At 37.9% G+C, this 22,996-nt stretch overlaps 1 protein-coding gene across 1 annotated transcript in view; it reads right to left on the reverse strand.

The window, feature by feature from the left end:
- The window catches only part of SNX4 (sorting nexin 4), a 62,188-nt gene that overhangs the window by 6,513 nt on the left and 32,679 nt on the right, over positions 1-22,996 (reverse strand). Inside the window, exons 8-11 of the mRNA XM_022567805.3 lie at positions 19,447-19,508; positions 8,509-8,574; positions 4,664-4,753; positions 792-891 (exon numbers count right to left, since the gene is read on the reverse strand). Of these exons, the coding sequence (XP_022423513.1) occupies positions 792-891; positions 4,664-4,753; positions 8,509-8,574; positions 19,447-19,508 (318 nt within the window). The remainder of the gene's footprint in view (positions 1-791; positions 892-4,663; positions 4,754-8,508; positions 8,575-19,446; positions 19,509-22,996) is intronic.

Raw genomic sequence — 22,996 nt, forward strand, 5'->3', positions numbered from 1 at the left:
AATGATTCATAAATGGTGGCATTGTAACTGCTTTTTTTTTTTTTGCGGTACGTGGGCCCCTCACCGCTGTGGCCTCTCCCGCTGCGGAGCACAGGCTCCGGACGCGCAGGCCCAGCGGCCATGGCTCACAGGCCCAGCCGCTCTGCGGCATGTGGGATCTTCCCGGACCAGGGGCACGAACCCGTGTCCCCTGCATCGGCAGGCGGACTCTCAACCACTGCGCCACCAGGGAAGCCCTGTAACTGCTTCTTTACTTCCAGATTGTGTGCTCTCACCATGATGGCTTTTTTATTCCAATGAAATAGCTGGACAGTAGAAAGCTGATTATAAAAATGATCTAAGTCCAATACAGTAAGATAAGGAATTTTCTTCACAAGTATTCACTGTAAGCATTCAAGAATAAAGTACACAAAAAGCTCCCTGTTAGGAGAGAGGCGCTGATTCCAGAAGGGCAAAGTTTTTCAAAGTTAACTAAAATTTCTATAATATACCAGGTAAAATTAAACCTGGCAAAGGTTATTATTTCAATCCCAAAGAATAATGTTTTTTCACTTGGACTTAATCAGAAAAGAGATGGTTCTTATTACACACAGCAGTGTTGCCAAAATTTCTTACAACACTATATAATACATGTTTTAATGGCTTACATCCTTTTATATCAAGATCACAAACAAAAGAATTACAAAGTTGCCCACAAATTATTTCCCTGTAAAAGCTACGGGCATCCTGCAGCCCATTCCACTTAAGGTTTGCTGTAATAATACCAGAGACCTAAATGGAACACCACTCACCCCAGTTGCCAGTTCCTCACACTGCTGCTTCTTGGATGCTAAGTCCTGAGCAGCCATCTCCAAATCATACTGCATAAGTTCATGTTTCCTGCACACAGCCCTAGGGATGAAAGAAAGTGCTGCCATTTAATTTTTGTGGCTTCTCCATTAATGTGTTAAAAATTTTTTTTTCAGGGGTAAAGGGGAGGCATCCACGTCTTACTACAGTCGGAACTTTTATATACAGAATTTTCAAGTTTAAAATGTAGTAGCCCAACCTTAAAAATTTAATCTAGCAGAACCTAAGCATAAAAACTTTATATATACTTAAAACAAAAAAGGTTGTTTTCCAGATACTTGCAACATTTTTTTCAATAAACATACCATTATCACATACATTTAAAAAAAGCTTTTGTATAACATAGGAACTAATGCTATAATCTCACATAACAACTGAGTATTGTTTAAAAAGACATTATCTCAAAGCTTTCTTCTTTTTATTTAGAAACCTCTATTAGTTTTTATTTTCCTAAAAGTAATCCATGCTCACTGAAAAGAAAAAAAAGGATTCTAATACAGGAATGCACAAAATAAGTTTCAAGGATGCCCTCTTTTCCCCAGTTCCACTATCCAGACATAATTCATGTTAATAGATAGTATATATCGTTCCAGACTTTACCTAGGCATTTACAAATACACATACCCACCCCCAGTAATTCTACATCTTTTCTTTCTCAACTATTTATATACCAAAGACACAAATGTTTCTGTATCAATACACATTAATCTTTTCTATAACTTTTAAGAGCTGCAGAGAATTCCACTGTGTTCAGCAACTTTCTTTTGGTCTGTAACTTGAAAACACCTTGGTGTAACTTCTTCTTTTTTTATTTATTTATTTTATTTATTATTTATTTTTGGCTGTGCTGGGTCTTCATTGCTGCATGCAGGCTTTCTCTAGTTGTGGTGAGCGGGGACTACTCTTCGTTGCGGTGCGTGGGCTTCAGTAGTTGTGGCACGTGGGCTTAGTTGCTCCGTGGCATGTGGGATCTTCCCGGACCAGGGCTCGAACCCGTGTCCCCTGCATTGGCAGGCGGATTCTTAACCACTGCGCCACCAGGGAAGTCCTTAGTGTAACTTCTTACTACTCAAAACTCTAGAAGGAAAAAGGCTAACAATGTGCTGTTTTCATACCAGCTACTGAACAACTAAAGGAATATTGCTCCTGTTTTATTAACAGAATTCTTAGGCTGATTTTAAAAGTGATAGGGGACCGCTGGTAGTGCCAAGACTCGTCAGGACATGCATACGGTCTCTTGCTGCCTGGTGTGGGGTTTGCCATGGGCTGGCAGCCGCCCACTTCCAGTCGGCTTTTTACTGAGTTATGAGGTACCCGGTGTGGGGCGCCAGTCCAACTGGGGCGCTGCTCCTCGCCGGGCCAACCTACTTAGCTGTACTTTTCAACTTCGAAAGTTGGCAGGAACGACAGCAGAGCTGTTGCCTCTTTGAAGCGATAACTTCTCTGTGCTAGTCTATCAGATGAACGGCATTTACTGTTAAACTATTCCCACTGTATACTGTGCCAGGCTTTCTTAATGGAAGGTAGTTTTATTACTTGTGTCCAGAATGATGAAGTTTTCGAAAGAAAAGTTACCAATTGAATTGATGATATGCTGCCCAGTTGCTACTGGACTAGGATAAAACTGATTAAAACTTAAACGGTATTAAATCGCTATATTACTTAAAGTAACCTTTATATCAAAATAAAACATTTTGACTTTAATTTCAAAAACCTTCATAATACTAATGAAAATAAGTTACTGACATTTGTTGAAAGAATACTGGTTTGAGAGATGTGCAGCTTATCTAGCTGTGCCTTGCAAAAAATTAAATTTGTCCACCATGATTACTTATATTTTGTATAGATTCCTTTCAATTCCATGGCTCTCCTGTAATATTAGTGATAATGTAAAAGCGAGCTTTTGTACTTGTTTCCTAGTAAGATTCCTTTATTTTCTAGAACTTTATTAAAACCAGGGAGCTCTGTTGGCAGTTACCCTTTTTGACATGGATTATGTTACCTTGTGCTCTGGCTTTCTATTTGTGTCCTGCTTCCCAACCATATTACAAGTGTTGAAAGGGCAGTGATCTAACAGATTACCTTGTCTTTCCATCTCCTCATGGCTTCCTATAAGGATCACTTGAGCTAGGAAAGTGACTGGAAATAAGGCAGTAAAATTCTTGAAGCAGTTGTTGAAACAGAAAGTAGGGGGCAGGCAGAAACCATTTTCTTCTATGTATTATATGTATAACTGGACAAGATGATAGAAAGTACTTTTAAAATCAAAGAAGGGAAAATCGGAGAAAACTGCCATTCCTCACAGCCAGCTTGTTCATGGTATACACTTGTGTGAACAACCAAAGATAAGCAGACAGAAAAGCAAATGTAACTTACCACTAACCAAGATCACCTCTGCAAAAAGAAATGAAAATAACTTTTGGCAGGATTCTGTTTCATCTGATATAATTCAGAAGCAGGAAAAAAGCCTTTTAAAAATACTGAGAGTATTAAAAATAAGCATTTGAAGAAATCATCATTTCTAACTGAAGTGAGCCAAAAGGAGAATTATGCTGAGGTAAAGTTTAGTGATCCACTTTCTCCTAGTGTTCTTCCAAAGCCTCCTAGTCACTGGATGGGAAGCACCATTGAAAATTCCAACCAAAATAGGGAGTTGATGGCAGTACACTTTAAAACCCTCCTAAAAGTTCAAACTTACATCTCAGATTCCAGTATGTATGTAAAACATAGCTTTTCCAAAATCCCTGGACTCTTGAAAAGCAGTGGTACAGAAATGGAAAATTACCTTGTTGCAATATACAAGGGCAAAAGATGAGTTTAAAAAATTACAAACAGCTTGTATTATATTTTATATTTTGTAAATACTGTATACCATGTATTACGTGTATATTGTTCATACTTGAGAGGTACATTATAGTTTTGTTATTAAAGTATGCATTTTGCCCTGCCCAAATGGTAGGTGTTCTGTATATATACAATGGAGAAATTTTAAGCGTGCTAAGGCACATGAAAGGCCAATTTATTTGCAGAAGGTACTGAGATAATTTTTCAAGAAACAGCTGTCGAATCTCAAGGTGAAGATCTCAGTGTGAACAGTTTACTAATGCACTACTGCAGTTTAAATCTGTGGCACAATCACTGTAAACATGGGGTTTGTCTATGTTCCTCTAAATTGATTTCTGCCTTCTAATCTGTAATTACCGGAAAACTCCTATTCCCATTTTTACCAAACTTAATTTCTGGTTTTTGGTTTATATCCATTCACATTTAAAATTTTAATGCCAACAAAATCGGTTGTAATCAAATTTTAAAATAATAACTTGGCCCCCCAAAAAGTGACAGGAAAACAATTCATTTTTCTAAACTGGACTATCTCCCAGAGAATTGTTTGGCTCTGTAGAAGATACTATAAAAAGAGAAGACAAAGTCCTGACATTAAGAAGTTTTACAACCTTACTAAGGAGATAAAATATGCAGGTATGGAAAAAATTACAGAATTTAAATGGTAATACACAACCTAGCGACAGATTATGCTACACACTCTCAATCTGTACTTTGCTTCCAATCTTCAAACTGGAAAAAGTAGAACAACATACAGACAGACCTGAAGTCTGAGACTAACAGGTTTTATCAACATAATGCTTCAAGCAGAGGGCTCATCTCAGCTATGTCTAGCACTCTATAACACACAGGAATACAATGAGACCTCATTCAATATCTGGGGGAATTAACTCATTTAAAAATCTTTATTTTAGAGTAGTATATGAGTGGTGACCAGCCACAGGGCTGCATCTGGAACATGTATTATACTTACCTCAGTGCTTCTGCATAAAAAAGATACTCCTTTAACTGATCTGCATAATGTTCTTCATCTTCTAAAATATCATCAATAGAAGATGCATACCTATTTAAAAAACATTGCAAATGTATATCTCAGAAATAACTAAATTTCCTTGTCAATTGCATTATTATGAACTTTCATCAAATCTTTAACTGTGGTCACTTTTAAGTCTTTTGTCATTTACAGATAGTTCTGGGTGTATTCTGATGCTTTTGCAAAAATGTTCCTATAAAAGGGTTTCATCTTCAAGGAATTCATGGAAAAGACTGACAAGTACAGGTTTCTGGTCACTGACTATACCGCTGAACTGAATGAATAAGCATTTTCAGAGCTCTAATGGAAAACTGATGAATTCATAAAATTGCTAACAAAAGATCAAGATAAAAAAAATTAATTACACGGGACTGAGTGAACTGATGAGGATGATGATAATTTTTGTGACTTTCTGTTTGAATAAAAAAAATGTGATGTAAAAAAAATTTTTTTAAATAAATAAAAATAAAAAATATTGCATAGAGTAACCTTTATCAGGACACAAAGTACTGAAGTTCTAAAGAAGGGCTATTCAAAGTGTGGTCCGCAGACCATTTGCTACCCATGAGTGACAAAAGCAAGTACAGAAAGTGAGAATAAGCATTTAGAAACATTTAACAACTTTTTAAAATTGAAGTACAGTTGATTTACAATATTATGTTAGTTAGTTTCAGGTGTACAGCAAAGTGATTCAGTTATATATATATACTTCTTTCAGATTTTCCATTATAGGTTATTATAAGATACTGAATATAGTTCCCTGTGCTATACAGTAAACCCTTGTTGCTTACCTATTTTATGTACAGTAGTTTGTATCTGTTAATCCCACACTCCTAATTTATCCCTCCCCCCTACAGCAATCTTTAATTACCATGACAATTTTATTTTATTTACCTAAGTGTTCTGATCAGCAAGGTCTTCGAAATAGAAAAACAAAGCAAACAAAAAACGGTCCTTCTTAAGGTAGCTTAAGAAGCACTGTAATATCTTTTGTTCAAATATATTACAAAAAGGGCTACAAAATCTGTAGAAAGAGTAAGAGTTTAGTATAATTGGTACATTAGTGTTCCTGGTTGCAACTACATACAGTAATGCCACAAAGCTACAAAAGGAAAAGTCGAGCAAGTAAAGATTACAGAAAATTTTAGAAGCCTTATTTTATTCTAATTCTCAATAGCAACCTCTGCTTTGATCTGGACAAGCCCTTCACTGTTGTGCCACTCTTGTTCCTGGCCTTGAGTCTTTCGTTGCACAGAAATGTGATGGCTTTCCACACTACTTCTCCAAATCCTACCATACGTATCTCAACACCTCTAGAAATCTTCCCAGACTTCTTTAGTCCTAGTCATCACTCTACTTCTGATCTCTTGTCAAAAATTGAGGACTTAAATTTTATCAAAGAAATGTCTCTTGTGTTGGTTTTCTCTGATCACATTATAAATTCCCTAAGGACATGGGCTATGTCATTTACTACTTCTGTATGGTATAAGAAGCATCCTCTTTTCAAATCAATTCTGATTCCCTAGCATGGGCATAAAAGAAAAATATATTTTATGTCTCCAAGTCCTCTTCCTGTAGACAAGTAAACAAGGTTTACTGAATTCTAAAAACAAACAAAAATCTACCTTAACGCTCACTGAAAAGTGATGTGTTTACAGTATTTATAAAAGAAGGCAAAATATGTATTCTGTAAATATAAATTTACATTTGTTAGAGTGTGGAATTTCCCCTATGTGACTGAGAGACATCTTGAGAATCATTGTTAACAGTAGGAAAAACTGCCTTTAGTTCATAAATCTACAATTCTGGAGAAGTTAATGTTAAGAAAACAAAAAAGAAGATAGGTAGCTGGTGGCTTGAAGATAGGAAACATAGTGTAGGGATAAGCAGCACATCTTTGGGTAGAAAAGGGTAAATGGTAAAGATTTTTTAGATATCATTACTAAAATTAATTTTATTTAACATTTTAAATAAACCAAGTAAAGGGATAATCCCAAATTCTTGCAAATACTAAAAATGTCCAGTCAACAGAATGCAGGGAGACTTAACAAAATGGTTGAAAAGCAGCCGGTCAGCTTATATAACAGCCCCCCCAAAAATAATACTTAGATAAAATAAATATATTTTTGTCTTTTTATTATTCAGTTATAGGAGTTCTTTATATATTATGGTTGGAAATGTTTACTCCCAGTGTGTGGCTTGCCTCTTCATTATCTTAATGGTGCATTTGTGTGTGTTTGTGGTAAAATATAATGTAAAATTCACCTTTTTAACAATTTATTGGTGTACAGTTCAGTGGCAGTAAGTACATTCATATGGTTGTGCAACCATTACCACCATTCATCTCCAGAACTTTTTATCTTCCCCAACTGAAACTGTACTCCTACATTCCTTCCACTTCCAATGGTGTCTTTTGATAAGCAAAATTTTTAATTTTGATGAAGAACAATTTACCATTTTAAAAATATTTTTTTCTTTTCATATCCTCTTTAAAAAATCTTTGCCTACTCGAAGGTTGCAACAATATTCTCCTATGTTTTCTACTAAAATAAAACCTGCAATTTTAGCTTTTACACTTATGTGTATCATCCAAATTGAACTAGTTTTTACGTAAGGCGTGAGATATAGCTCAAGGTTCATTTTTTTCCATGAAGATATCCAGTTATTCCAGAACCATTTCTTGAAATGAACTATGTAAATGTGGATCTATTTCTGGACTCCATCCTATTCCACTGATCTCTTTATCTCAATACCTCCTGATAACTATAGCTGTATACTAAGTCTTGAAATCAGGTAATATATTCCAGGCTTGTCCTTTTTCAAGACTGTTTTGGTTATTCTACGTTCTTTGAATTTACATATAAATTTTAGAATCAGCTTATCAATTTCTATTAAAAAGTCACTGGAGTTTTGATTGGGACTGTGATTTAGGAAGAATGGTCATATTAACACTACTGAGTCTTCCAATCAATCTATGAACATGGTTTAGTCTCGCCATTTATTTAGGTCTTTACTCTCTCTCAGCAATGTTTATATATAAAGTTTTCAGTGTAGAGGTCTTTCACATATTTCATTAAATTAATCTGTAAGTATTCTGTTTTGATGCTATTATAAATGGCATTTTTAAGTTTTTATTTTCCATTTGTTACTAGTATGTAAAAACAACTTTTTTTATATATTCATTGTGTATCATGCATTCTCATTAAATTCAGCTATTCCATAATATTTTCGGTTGATTCTTTATGATTTTCTACATAAAAGATCCTGTTAACTGCAAATAAAGAGAGTTTTACTTCTTCCTAAGATGTATGCCCCTTATTTGATTTTCTTGTCTTACTGCATTGACCAGGACCTCTACTACCATTTTTACTAGTTGTGGTGGAAGCAGACAACCTTGCCTTGTTCCTGATTTTAGTAGAAAACACCAATATTTCACTATTAAGTACAGTATTACCTGTAAGTTTTAGACTGAGGAAATTCTTTATATTCCTAGTTTGATGAAAATTTTTACTGTGAATAGATGTTGATATGCTTTTTTCTACATGTACTGAAATGAACACATGGGTTTTCTTCTTTACTCTGCTAATATGTGAATTGAACGGAAAGATTTTTGAATGTTAAATTAATCTTGCATTCCTGAGATAAACTTCTTTAAGTCAAATCTATAGACAGAGAGCACAATATAAATGCCAGCAAACTTGATAAAAATAGAAGAACAGAAGAATCACTAACACTTCACCACTAATGTCACCTCAGGTTCTACCTTAAATTCTCTGGGTACTTACACATCCATATGATGACCAGCACTCTGCAGTCCATCACCCATTTCTTTTTCTATGGCACTCCACTCACTAAGAAGAAAAAGATAAAACCAAAAACATCATGAATTAGATATGGAATATTATTAAATGGACTCTTTTACAAGGTTGTTTTCTAGCTAGCTTTTAAACAATGTATAGTATCTATTTTGGTTTATTTTCTGTGACTCAAACATGCTCCTTTCCCCGAAGTTTAACAACTAAATGCAAGTGAAGGCTTTAACATATTAGTTTAAAAGTTTGTATCTGCTGCTGTTAAGTGCAAAGAAAGTATCATACAAAACAGTTTCTGCTTACAGACAACTTTCTCAGCTAGGGTGCCTATTTAAATCAATTGTGGCGCTTTTAGAAACTATGAATGCTTACCCTGCTCTTGATCTACTTAATTAGAATCTCGGGGACAGAGCTGAGGCATGCATATTTTTAATTACTACATGGATGAGTCTGATAAACACACATGATTACATGTCACTATCTTAACAGGTAACAGAAAAAGACAACTGTACAGAAACAGTAGGTGTACCATAAAACTTTGATAACTTGCACAACAAAGTCTACTTAAAACCACAGATCATTTTGTTGTCATTTCAGTGAAAATTCTTGAAATAAAAATTCCTTTTTATGGAAGATGCATATGTATATTATAATAAAGGGGGAAATAAATCTATAATCCTAAATACTAAGAGATGACATAATTTGATATATTTCCTTCTAGTTCTTTTTATTTGCTCATTTTAATATGGCTGAGATCATGCAGTATATGCAATTTTGTATTATGCTTTTTCTATTAATAGTATTTCCCCATATTAAAATAACTTGTTCTCAGCATTATTTCAGATGGCAACTCATATTTTTTTAACCATTTTCCTGATCATTCAAGATTGTTTCCATTTTTTCTGCTATGTATAATAAACACCTTCAATTGTATATATCATAAAAGGGAAAAAATTAAAACACTATGATTCTGTTAATCTGTAGTTTTTATACACTGTTCTTGAAATATCAGATTATACGCTTATAATACTAGAAGGGTAAAACCGTACATGGTTTTTAAAACTGTCAAGGAAGGAAAACAAACATAAATAAACATATCTCCTTCCAACAATTTTTACTCATGTTTACTCTCAAAATAGTAATAGCAACAGTTAACCTTTTTTTAGTGCTTTGCTGTTTATAAAATGAATTTTTAACATCTCTAGCTATATTATCTAAAGCCACACTTCCAATGCCTACAAGACAATTCTGCTTTTATATACTTCTGTCACTTCAAATTCAACATACCTAAAGCCCAGCTCTTCACATGAAAAACAAAGTCTAGGGGTTTTGGCAGATTACAGGCATAACTAGCCAAATCTGTAATGTAGCAATCACAGTTAACGCAGCTATGGGTCACGTCAACAGAATTAATGGACAGTCCAGATCAACTATCTATTGGATGTTCCACTGGTACTTCATCCATCTAATCTTTGAGCACCTTTTAATGTGCTACCAACTCAAGGTCAATATAACCAAATTTAATTCTTTTGTTTACCAAACAAGACTAAAAACTAGTTCAAGAAAGGTAAGACTTACACTTAATCATCTATTTACTCCTATTAAGTCGTTTAGTGCCTGATAAATACTTGGCATTTATAGGTTGTAGGTAAAATGAAAGAATGAACCGATAAATGAATAAATGTGAGGAGGGAAACATGTACTGGGTTCTATGTATCAGCCACTACTACTAGGCACAAGACCTCTCCCCTCAAGATATACATAGTCTAGCCCTTGACTACTCAAACTGTGGTCTATGAACAGCATCACACCTGGAACTTGTTGGAAATGCATACTTGCAGGACTCATTCCAGATCTACTGACTCAGAATATTCATTTTAACCGTTCTCCAGGTGACTTGTATGCCTATTACAATTTAAGAAGCATCTGCTAAACAAAAGGTTCTAACTGGGGTCCAGGTATATGCCGAGGATTGGAACTAGAAAATGTTAACCAGTTTAGGGAGGGAGAGGAGGGAGAGGAGGGACAGCAGGGAGAGGAGGGAGAGGAGGGTGAGGAGGGAGAGGAGGGATCCATTAACAAGGAACTATTAAAGTATAGAAGGAGGGACTTCCCTGGTAGTGCAGTGGTTAATAACCCTCCTGCCAATGCAGGGGACATGGGTTCAATCCCTGATCCAGCAAGATTCCACACACTGTAGAGCAACTAAGCCCATGTGCCACAACTACTGAGCCTGAGCTCTAGAGCCCGCATGCCACAACTACTGAAGCCCGCGTGCCCTAAAGCCTGCAAGCCACAACTACTGAGACCACGTGCCACAACTACTGAAGCCCGCATGCTCTAGGGCCTGCATACCTCCAACTACTGAAGCCTGCATGCCTAGAGCCCATGCTCCGCAACAAGAGAAGCCACAGCAATGAGAAGCCTGCGCACCGCAAATGAAGAGTAGCCCCTGCTCACCGGAACTAGAGAAAAGCCCGTGTGCGGCAACAAAGACCCAACGCAGTCAAAAAATAAAATAAATAAAATAAAAAGTATAGAAGGATTTAACATCAACTTTATAAGAGGCATAACTGCTATCATAAAGTACTTAATGGGTGGATAACTGTCACAGATGAACCAGATCAAAGAGGGGAATAAATCTTTTGTAGCATCTGATGAAGACTATGGACCTTTTCCACTAAGGAGGGAAAATCACAAACAAAATTTTGCATGTAATTTCAGAGACTTCATGGATTAAACACCTAAATGTAAGACAGGAAATCATAAAACTCCTAGAAGAAAATATAGGCAGAGCACTCTGACATAAATCGTAGCAATATTTTTTTGGATCTGTCTCCTAAAGCAATGGAAACAAAAGCAAAAATAAACAAATGAGATCTAATTCAAGTTAAAAGCTTTTGCACAGCAAAGGAAACCATCAGCAAAATGAAAAGACAGCCCATGCAATGGGAGAAAATAGCTGCAAATGATATGACTGATAATATCCAAAATACATAAATAGCTCATACAACTCAATATCAAAAAACCTGAACTCAATTAAAAAATGGACTGAAGACCTGAACAGACATTTTCCCAAAGACATACAGATGCTCAGTACTACTAATCACCACAGAAATGCAAATCAAAACCACAATGAGGGACTTCCCTGGTGGTACAGTGGTTAAGAATCTACCTGCCAATGCAGGGGACACAGGTTCGAGCCCTGGTCCCACATGCCGCGGAGCAACTAAGCCCGTGTGCCACAACTACTGAAGCCCGCGTGCCTAGAGCCTGTGCTCCGCAACAAGAGAAGCCACTACAACGAGAAGCCTGCGCACCGCAACAAAGAGTAGCCCCCGCTCACCACAACTAGAGAAAGCCGGCGCGCAGCAACGAAGACCCAACACAGCCAAAAATAAATAAATAGACTTATTTTTTTTAAAAAGATTATTAAAAAAAAAAAAACCCACGAGATACCACCTCACACCTGTCAGAATGGCTATCATCAAAAGAGCACAAACACCCAATGCCGGCAAGGGCGTGGAGAAAGGGAAACCTTGTACACTTGTTGGTGGGAACATAAACTGGTGCAGCCACCGTGGAAAACAGTATGGAGAGCCCTCAAAAAACTAAAAACAAAACTACCGTATGATCCAGCAATTCTGTTGCCGGAGGGTAGGTTCTTGTTTTGTCACAGAAATAATTCAGAGACGAGACACAGAGGCCAAGTAAGCGAAGTGAAGATTCACTGAGCAACAGTATACTCTCAGGAGGGAGAGCTGGCAAGCTCAGAAGAGCAGCTGCCCCGAGCTCCTTTTGGCAAGCTGGTTATATGGGGTGTGAAAACGGGTGGAATATTCATCAAGGAGGGAGGGACTTTGGGGTAACTTCCTGGCTTTCAGCCAAGTTCCACCTTTCTGAGAGGAGGGGCTGTTTTTGTCCTTGGTCTTCTCAGATCTGCCATGGTGTCAGGTGCAAGATGGGTACTGCTCTGGCTGCAATGCTAATTCTATTGTAATGAGGGTATAATGAGCAAAAAGTTACATTCAGACATAAGAGGTTCCCACCTTTCTTTGCCTCTAGGACCCTGTCATTGCAAGATGTATGGTTTCCTGTCATATGACCCATGCCTCTCTTCTCTGCTCATATCTGGCTAACTGCCTGCTCTAACAATTCCACTCCTGGGTTATAAATATGAAGAAAATGAAAACACTGACTCGAAAAGATACACGCACCCCAATGTTCACAGCAGCATTATTTACAATTTCCAAGATATGGAAGAAACCTAACAGACGTCAACAGGCGAATGGATAAAGAAGTGTGGTATATATATGTGCATGTATATACAGATACACATACACACACACACACACACACACACACACACACACACACACACACAATGGAATATTACTCAGCCACAAAAAAGAAATTTTGCCATCTGCAACAACATGGATGGACTTGGAAAGTATTATGCTTAGTGAAATAAATCAGACAGAGAACTGTATGTTATCACTTATACATGGAATCTAAAAAAAAAAAACAAACTAGTGAATATAATAAAAAGAAACAGACTCACAGATATAGAGAACGAATAAGTGGTTACCAGTGGGAAGAGGGAAGGAGGGAGGGGCAAGATAGGGATGGGAAATTAAGAGGTACGAACTATTATGTGTAAAATAAACAAGCTATAAGGATACATTGTACAGCACAGGGAATATAGCCAAGACTTCATAATAACTTTAAGTAATTTCAGAGACTTCAGAGAATCTGAAGTCCATCCTTATCTCCTAGCTTAAGGAATCTGAACTATAAAACCACAAAGGTCCCTCCTGCTCTAGTATTTTACAGTTCCATTAAGAAAGAAAGGAAAGAACTCCAAGAATGCCTAAGGGTCAAGACTCTGGAAAGGAATAAAAATATTATTACAACAAAAATAGAGGTACAGAACTAAATTTAGCTCCCCAATCTGGTGTTCATCAGGGATAGAGGCACGGGAGGCAAAGTCTCCAGCCCCAAGCAAGTCTGTAGTAATAAGTTTTATTTGTTTATACTTCTGTATATCATTTCATTTAAACAAAGTTCCATGCTAAAAAAGGGTTTGGAAATCACTCTCCCCATTTAACCCCACAATTGAACAGATATTTAAAATCGGGCTCAGAGATCTAACGTGGTTTACTCAAAAGTCAGGCATCCAATGAGAGGCAGAGCTGAGATTAGAATCAACTGCCATCAGAGTGTTCTACCTACTAATCCCAACCTTCACTTCCTTTTTTTGGCTTTCTTAATCAAATGAGCTCTTTAGGGAATTCCCTGGCGGTCTAGTGGTTAGGGTTCCGTGCTTCTACTGCAGGGTACACGGGTTCAGTCCCTGGTCACGGAACTAAGATCCCACAAGCTGCATGTTACGGCCAAAAGAAAAAAAAAGCTCTTCACTGCCACTCATCAACCACATGACCAAAAAATAAATTATAGAATCCTTCAACAAAATACATCCTGTGCGTCTTTGAGCTCTGAGGTATATGACAAGGTTTGCATATCCCTGATCATGTTTACACATGACTCTGAAAAAATTTTCTTTTGCAGTTTCCTGGAATCCCTTGAAAGGAATTATACCAACTGAATCTGGGAAAGATGTTTTTCCTTGGTTGCTTCTATATGGATTCACAATCTATGAATTAAGATGAGTATTTTAAAATGTTCAATTAACAGAATATAACATTTTAGGCTATTAGCTCCTGACAGCTTTCATTTGCTTCAAAAACTTTAGTTACTGGCACTTAAAACTCTTTTTTCTAAGTCTTTTGCAGAGTGAATCCTGCCTGTGTATTATAAAAAATAAACAGAAACCTCAATTAAATAGAGTTGGAAGACTAAAAGGGGGAGCTCTCATGCCCTGTGTCCACAGCAGAGCCCAAGAAGAAGAAAGATTCCTCTTCTTTCCTGGCCAGGTCTCAGCCAATGAAAAGCCACGGAGACTCTTTGTTTACTCTAGCCCTCCCAACTTCCTTTTCCTCTCTATGAAAGCCTTCTCCTTCCCCTGCCCTGTGGGAACTTGCATGAGCCTTGCCATTGTTGCAGCCTGGAACTGCAATTCTCTTTTTTTTTTTTTTTTTTTTTTTTTTTTTTTTGCGGTACGCGGGCCTCTCACTGTTGCGGAGCACAGGCTCCGGACGCGCAGGCTCAGCCGCTCCGCGGCATGTGGGATCTTCCCAGACCGGGGCACGAACCCATGTCCCCTGCATCGGCAGGCAGACTCTCAACCACTGCGCCACCAGGGAAGCCCTGCAATTCTCTTTTAATCTTTGCTGGAGAAATATCTGGCAGTCTATTTGTTTCAAGTCAACAGTGTTTGGTCCAATTCTTGACAGGCAGATCTTAAAAGTTCCTGAAACTAGTGAACATATAGACAAGTCCTATAAGCACCTACATGGAATGACCCTTTGGCCTGTCCTAAATTGAATCAGGTGCTATATCCAGGAGGAAGCTGCAAAAAACCTAGGAACTCAAGAAGAGCAAAAAATGAACTCCCATAGTTTAAAAAACAAAAACAAAAACAAAAAAACCCAGCAACACGCAACATGAACATATTACAAAAATCTTCCCTGTTTCTTCTCTGTGCATCTAATTCCTGCTCATTTCTTACTTACAAGTAAGTTTAAGTCTTGTCACCTTTCCTTCCCTCTTTGACAGTCTTTTTCCACTCATAGCTCAATTATTTTCTTAATCCATTCTCTCACTTCAATCTCTCATTTAGCAAAAAGGCATAATTTTACAAAGTGATTGGATATATATAGAAAACATTTAAATTAAGAGACAAAGCTGATGAAATCAGCTTTATATTTCTTCCTCTCTCAAATTCCAAACCAAAGAACAGAAACACATTAAACTTTTTTCCAGTTATGTGACTCTCAAGCTCTGGATTTTTTCATTACTCTTTTTATTTTGGCTGCGCCGCGAGGCTTGCGGGATCTTAATCTCCAGGCCCCGGCAGTGAAAATGCGAGTGCTAACCACTGGACCACCAGGGAATTCCCTGGATTTTTTCATTACTCTTATGGTCAGTGTAGTGCCACTGACCATAAGAGTAATGAAAAAATAAAAAGGAAACAAAAAGAAAAGATAAAAAACACTCATTACCAATTGGTACTGCTCTGCAATCCTTTCCCACATTCCTAAATGATACCCTCATCAGTGCTTCTCAAACTGGGATACTTCATCTTGGATATCTGAAGCCATCTAAGCATGGCACAGTTTTTCTGAAGAACGAATTTTAAGTTTGAGGCAGGGAAAGTTACATATATGCTTAAATAACCATGGATGCTCTACAGAGTAAAATGTAAAATTTGAATAAACTGACAGAACTCAAGTCTTCAAAGAGATTCTGCACTTGCCACAGCTGCTTCCAGCCAATCCCCCAGGGAGCTGGTAAGGGGAGATAAAGGAGGATATGCAGTAGGATCAGTTTAAGAACTCTCTTCTCCATTAGTTTGAGACAGACTGCCCTATATCACTCCCCTCAAGCTTCCTAACCACAGAATCACCCCACCTGTTCTCAGCAGAGACACCTGCTTTACTAAGACAGGGGCCAGCTAAAGTGGCCTCCTGCCACATACTGCTCCTCTCCTTTAAGACAGCTCTGTGCCTTCCTCTCTATCTTCTCTCCCATCCACCCTCCTACCCTTGCTCCCCCTGCAAAAAGCCACCACCACCCCACAAAGAGGCCCTATACCCCTTCAAGAATAACCTCAGAGACTTTTCTTAACAGACTTATCAGTAACTTGCTGTCTTTCCTTCCTTAACCCTTTCCTGTCATCCCTAGGACCACTGCATTATATCACTCAAACCAAACCGCTCTCCAAATTAACACCGAAGATTTACCCACCCATTTCCCCTCCTTTCGACTAAATTCAATTCCTCTACAGTATAACTCCAACTTCTTGAAGTGCTCCCTTCACTTGCTTGACACTGCGCACTCCTCATCAATTTCCCAATGTCTCCCTCACGTTCTTTTTCTTTGCCTGACCCCTGAACACAGATATTCCCCAAGGTTCCGCCCTTGAGTCTCTCACAGACTTACCCTAACCCTCTAACATTATCACCTTAACCCTACATTAAATATCATTCTATTAGGATGTAACTTTCATATACAACTCATATTCTCACCAGCCTCTTACACTGCAGATCCAAATTTCCAATTGCTTAATAAAAATCTTTAAATCAAATGCAATCTATTCAAAACAGAACACTTTAATTCATTCCTCAAACCTGTTATCTTTCCTACATTCTCTATCACAAACCTCCTAATCATTCAGCTGCCTGCAAATTAAATTTTGGTATCTTTAGCACCTACCACGGTAGCAGGAGCTCAGCAAATGTGTGCTGAATGACTGAAAGAATCAATTGATAAATCTTGTCATTTATATCTCCTTAATAGTCCCTACTGGCAATTGCTCTGGTTCAGGCTCTTGATCACCTTAAATTACTTCAACCACCTGTGGTCTCCTTGGCTCACTTTTTATGAAATATTTTAGATGTAAAATGGCTTTCTGTTAATTTACTGAGTTAGCAGAAAGGCGAATCTGTATAGTATTTATCATGAGACATTAATGCAAATAATTTTCTTTACAATTTGATTCAGCCAGGTGACCTTTCATCCACTTGCCTCTCAAATTAACACAAGTCCATTTATTATTTACAATAAATGTACTACTTTTGAGAGTGTCTGATTTACGTTAATTATCATATGAGCATATTCCCAAGCTTAACTAGAGTTCCAGTTTGGGTAGTATTCTTAAAATCAGGGCTGACTCACGCATAGATCTAAAAGCAGGTAAGTCGCTCTTCATGCAGCTGACTTGAATTTGCCTTTCTTCCCATTATTCCTGTTTAGACATATACTCCTATCGTAGTTATGAAGAGTCTACATGTTTACAATATTAATATGCTTCTCTTCATTAAAAACATCATATAATGCTGATATTGTCCCATCTTCCATTTGATCAACCAAGACATATAGATAACCTGTTACTCAAATTAAGTAAATATGTAGCCATATCTCGCACCTGACATTCAAATAAATTTCATATGAATCAAAAATTTATAAAACCACAAAAATGTAGAAGAAATGAAAAATCTATTTTTTTATAATCCATAGTGGGGAAGACCTTATTAAGATATACACAAAACTCAGAGGCTATTACTTTATAAAGGAGAAAATCTAACCACTTACATGTTAACTGAATTTAACAAATTGAGTATTTCTGTATATCAAAAACCACCAGAAGGGCTTCGCTGGAAGTGCGGTGGTTAAGAATCCACCTGCCAATGCAGGGGACACGGGTTCGAGCCCTGGAACAACTAAGCCCATGTGCCACAACTACTGTGCCTGCTCTCTAGAGACCATGAGCCACAACTACTGAGCCCGCGCTCTAGAGCCCATGAGCCACAACTACTGAGCCCGCGCTCTAGAGCCCATGAGCCACAACTACTGAGCCCACGTGCTGCAACTACTGAAGCCCACACACCTAGAGCCCGTGCTCCTCAACAAGAGAAGCCACCACAGTGAGAAGCCCACGCACCACAACGAAGAGTAGCCCCGGCTCACCGCAACTAGAGAAAGGCCGCACATAGCAATGAAGATCCAATGCAGCCAAAAAATTAAAAAAAAAAAAAAAAGCCCCATACAGTTATTTACTGATAACAATATATATTTGAGAGCTGTTTTTAAGTAAGAAAAAAACAAAGTAAAACAAGGGAACATAGCAATGTATAAAACATGCTCCCTTTCCATGTTTAAAAAAATGGGGGTGGGGGGGGACTTCTCTGGTGGTCCAGTGGTTAAGAATCCGTCTTGCAATGCAGGGGACACCTGCTCAATCCCTGGTCAGGGAATTAAGATCCCACATACCAAGGGGCAACTGAGCCCGTCCGCTGCAACTACTGAGCCCACGCGCCACAACTACAGAGCCCACACGCTCTGGAGCCTGTGCGCCACAACTAGAGAGAAGCCCGCATGCCACAACTAGAGAGAGAAGCCCGCACGCCGCAATGAAAGATCCCGTGTGCCACAACTAAGACCCGATGCAGCCGAAAAATAAATATTTTTTTAGAAAGGGGGGAGGGAGAAATGAATTTGTTTGTGTGTTAATATATACATTTATGGTGCTACATGTTACTAGAAGGATACACAAGTAACTCAGAAACTGCTATTAGTTGCCTCAGAGGAGGAGACCGGGGTGGTTGGCAGGCAGGAGGGAAGAGACTTTTCACTATATAAGCTTTTGTTCCTGTTGAATTTTGTGCTATATGAATGTCTTACCTATTCAAATATGTTAAATGAATTATTTTGATTAATTCAATCAAAAGGACTTCGAACATTAGCAAGGACATTTTTCTTACAAGAAGATTTGGATAATTAACTTCTAAAATGTCACAACTAAAATAATTAACACACACAAAAATTCACAAAAGAAAAAGCTCAAAAATAACCAAGATATGCAAGTTATCTACACAAGTAAATATTCTAATTTACACTAATATTACCTCAAGACTGAAAAATCCATCTTGCAAAAGCCTTCAGAAATTATAAAGTGACACAAAGAAAGAAAAGAAAAAGAAAATCGCTAACTCTATATGACAGTGATTTCCAAAGGAATCTTCTTGGGCATTCTGCCAAGAAAGTAAAAGACACCGCTCACTGCTTCAGAGCAGTTTATCTTTTATCTTCTCAATATACTGGACTCCCTTATTATTTTTTATTTAAACAAAGGCTTTACAGTGAAAAGTCTGAAGACGACTACTACAGGACATCATTTAAAAAATAATCTTTTGCTTTCCAGAATCATATATTTTCAGGAATTATAGTTCTTAGGCAAAAAGCTAATTAGAGCTAGTTGTTGTTTATTATAAAAGTTTGCATAATGCTTACCTGAAAACTCGCCCATAATTCCCATGTACTTTATATACACCATACAGTCGGTCTGCTACTCTCTGGAATAAATATTCGAAAGAAACTGCTATGAAGTCAAAGTTACATAAAGATTACTTAAAAAAAAGATTTTATCCTCATTTAAAATACATATATATATATATATATATATATATATATATATATGCTTAGCACAATAACCTTGAAAAATATGGAAAAGAAGCTTAAATCTCCCAAAGTTTCATCATGGGAGATAATTATATATTTTTAATTAACGTTTTAAAATTTCCTATACCAAGAGTGCTAATATTTTTAACCAGCAGGTTACTATTATTTTATAAATTTATTTATTATTTATGGCTGTGTTGGGTCTTCGTTGCTGCACGTGGGCTTTCTCTAGTTGTGGCGAGCAGGGGCTACTCTTTGCTGTGGTGCACGGGTTTCTCATTGCGGTGGCTTCTCTTGTTGCAGAGCATGGGCTCTAGGCACGTGTGCTTCATTAGTTGCAGCACCCGGGTTCTAGGGCACGTAGGCTCAGTAGTTATGGCTCGCGGGCTCTAGAGCGCAGCCTCAGTAGTTGTGGTGCACAGGCTTAGTTGCTCATGCGGGATCTTCCCAGACCAGGGTTTGAACCTGTGTCCCCTGAATTGGCAGGAGGATTCTTAACCCCTGCACCACCAGGGAAGTTCCCAGGCAATATACCTCTGTGCTACTTTATCAAGTTAATGCCTTCTAACCAACTAACATTAGATATTTTAATAACAGTAGAATTACAATTTAGGTCACTGAGATAAAATATGTACTGCCTAGAGACTTCCCTCGTGGTCCAGTGGTAAAGAATCTGCCTTCCAATGAAGGGGACGTGGGTTCTATCCCTGGTTGGGAAACTAAGATCCCATGTGCCGTGGGGCAACTAAGCCCACGCGCCACAACTACTGAGCCCAAGTGCCTCAACCAGAGAGCCCGCATGCCGCAAACTACAGAGCCCACGCACCACAACTAGAGAAAGAAAAAAAAACAAACCACGTGCCACAACAAAGAGCCCAAGTGCTGCAACTAAGACCCGACGCAGCCAAACATTAAAATAAATGAAATAAATATTTTTAAAAACTACAAAAACAAAATAATGTACTGCCTAGCCATTCACACAAATTTTACAAAAGACAAAACAAAACACCATATGCAGTAATCTCCTTTACTTTCCCCCAAAGTATTATGGACATGAACTAGAAGATCAAAAGTCAATCCCACATAAAACCCTAAAAAAGAATTCCTAGTATATAATTTCCAAATGTAAACCCTGAATTTACATTCAACCCCTCTAGTTCCTTACTCAAACATGAGTAATTTGAGGAATTAGGCATTAACCATACAATAATTCTTAAACCTTTCAATACTTCAGCTTAAACTGAATGAACCACATTGTAAAAACCTGGAGCAGGCGTAGGAGGATCATAAAATGTTTTCCATCTCTCCTTGACCTGCTAGACTAGAGGGCAGCACACTACAGGTCCGCAGCTTGTTTTTGTAGTCTTATTGGAACACAGTCATACTCACTCATATTAGCACTGTCTATGGCTGCTTTCATAGCAGGGTTGAATAGCTTCAACAGGGACCATATGACCCAAACAGCTGAAAATATTTACTATCTGGCCTTCAGAAAAAGTTTGCCGACCCCTGTACTAGACTCCAATTTCAGGACAAAGTTCATAGTCTTAACTATGCTTGAAACTTTCCAGGGCTGTCCACAGACCTCTAAACTAATTTCTCTGGGATGTTATTTCCCAATTATTTTTTGAGAGCCCTACAGAGTGTCAAAGGTTGGTTGGTTGTTTAAAGTGGTTCCATTGTCAAGTAAGTTCGGGAAATACCGAGATTAAAATGTTTAACAGGTTTTTTTTCTGCAGGACTTTTTTGAACTTTAACACTATATACGAATCAGGACTATTGAGAGAGAGTTGGTTTGCAGTAGGGAACATGTTACAGGAATGGCATTCCAAAGAATATAAAACGGAAAATGTCACTCTAGAGTACTAACTTTTGCAGATCCTCGCACTTTTTTTTTTTTTTTTTTTGCGGTATGCGGGCCTCTCACTGTTGTGGCCTCTCCCATTGCAGAGCACAGGCTCCAGACGCGTAGGCTCAGCGGCCATGGCTCACGGGCCCAGCCACTCCGTGGCATGTGGGATCTTCCCGGACCGGGGCACGAACCCACATCCCCTGCATCGGCAGGCGGACTCTCAACCATTGCGCCACCAGGGAAGCCCCGTACCTTTTTTTTTTGGCCGCGCTGCATGGCATGCAGGATCTTAGTTCCCCAAACAGGGATCGAACCCTGCCCCCTGCAGTGGAAATGCGGAGTCTTAACCACTGGACCGCCAGGGAAATCCCTAGATCCTCATACTTTTAAAGATCAAACGTCCTCCTGACAGCTGAGCATTTTATCATCTACCTACGATATTAAGTATAGAAGAGAGGGAAAGAACTTGTTAAATAACCACATAAGAATAAAAACTAGAACAACTTAAATACAAAATGCATACACAAAATAATTGTTCAAAGAAAGTTTCTGAATCCCCGGTATTTAAGTGGTTTTTTTTTTCTTTAAATTTTATCACTCCTGGCAGCTGATACAAAAGGAACTTTTACCATGATAATTAGAGCTCTGGAAAATACTTTGGTCCATAGAACATGACAAAAAGAGGCAAGAGTTCTCATACTCCAGAAAGGTGAGCAACCACACAAGGAACTACTCTATTGGTGAATGAGGCAACAAAGAGCCACTCAGCAGTTGTTACTGGACCAGCAATGTTTCTGGCATGAACTACTCATGGAAACAAATTGTTCTAGCCAACCGAAACATGAGATGATTAGTATCTAGATCATCAGGCAGTGAGAGAAAAGATGAAGTGTGGAAAAATTACAAACTATAGACCAAAAAATATCATTTCTAGAGAAAAGTAAAGACAAAAATGGCAGGTAAATAAATCATGAATTACTAAAACCTGAAACCAGATTAATTCAGTGGTCATTGGTAAGCAAGAATCATGGTGCCAGGTAAAGGGGGCTATACACAATGATTTAGTCTACACTGCCACTCAATTTCAATTCTGTTGACAAGCCTTTCTTTTTGAAAAGTGATCATCTGACAACTGACAGGGGAGGACTGACACCTAGCAAATAATATGACAACAGAAGAAATGTGACAGACTCATCTTATCATCCTCCCCAGTTCTGAATCATTTGCAACTATGGTAAGAATGTATTCTCTATCCTCACTGAAGCAGTAGGGGATTAAATGTTAAATGTTAAAAAGGACACAAAGTCTTATGACAGTCTATTAGATAATCTTATTTGAAAAATCTGGACACATAGCTTTTCTTTTGAATTATCTCCTAAGGAGGCAATGATTATGAGATTTAGGACTCCTGATACTACTGCCAAAATCTTTCCCAAAGGAACTGTATGTAATACTTTACACAGTGCCACTGTCACCAAATATTTCACAAACACTAGGTATTACCATCTTTATATATGACTACAAATTAAA

This window comes from Delphinapterus leucas, chromosome 4 (genome assembly GCF_059928025.1).
Source record: "Delphinapterus leucas isolate spDelLeu-1000000601 "Yukka" chromosome 4, BTC_Dleu_Yukka2, whole genome shotgun sequence".
NCBI lineage: Eukaryota > Metazoa > Chordata > Mammalia > Artiodactyla > Monodontidae > Delphinapterus > Delphinapterus leucas.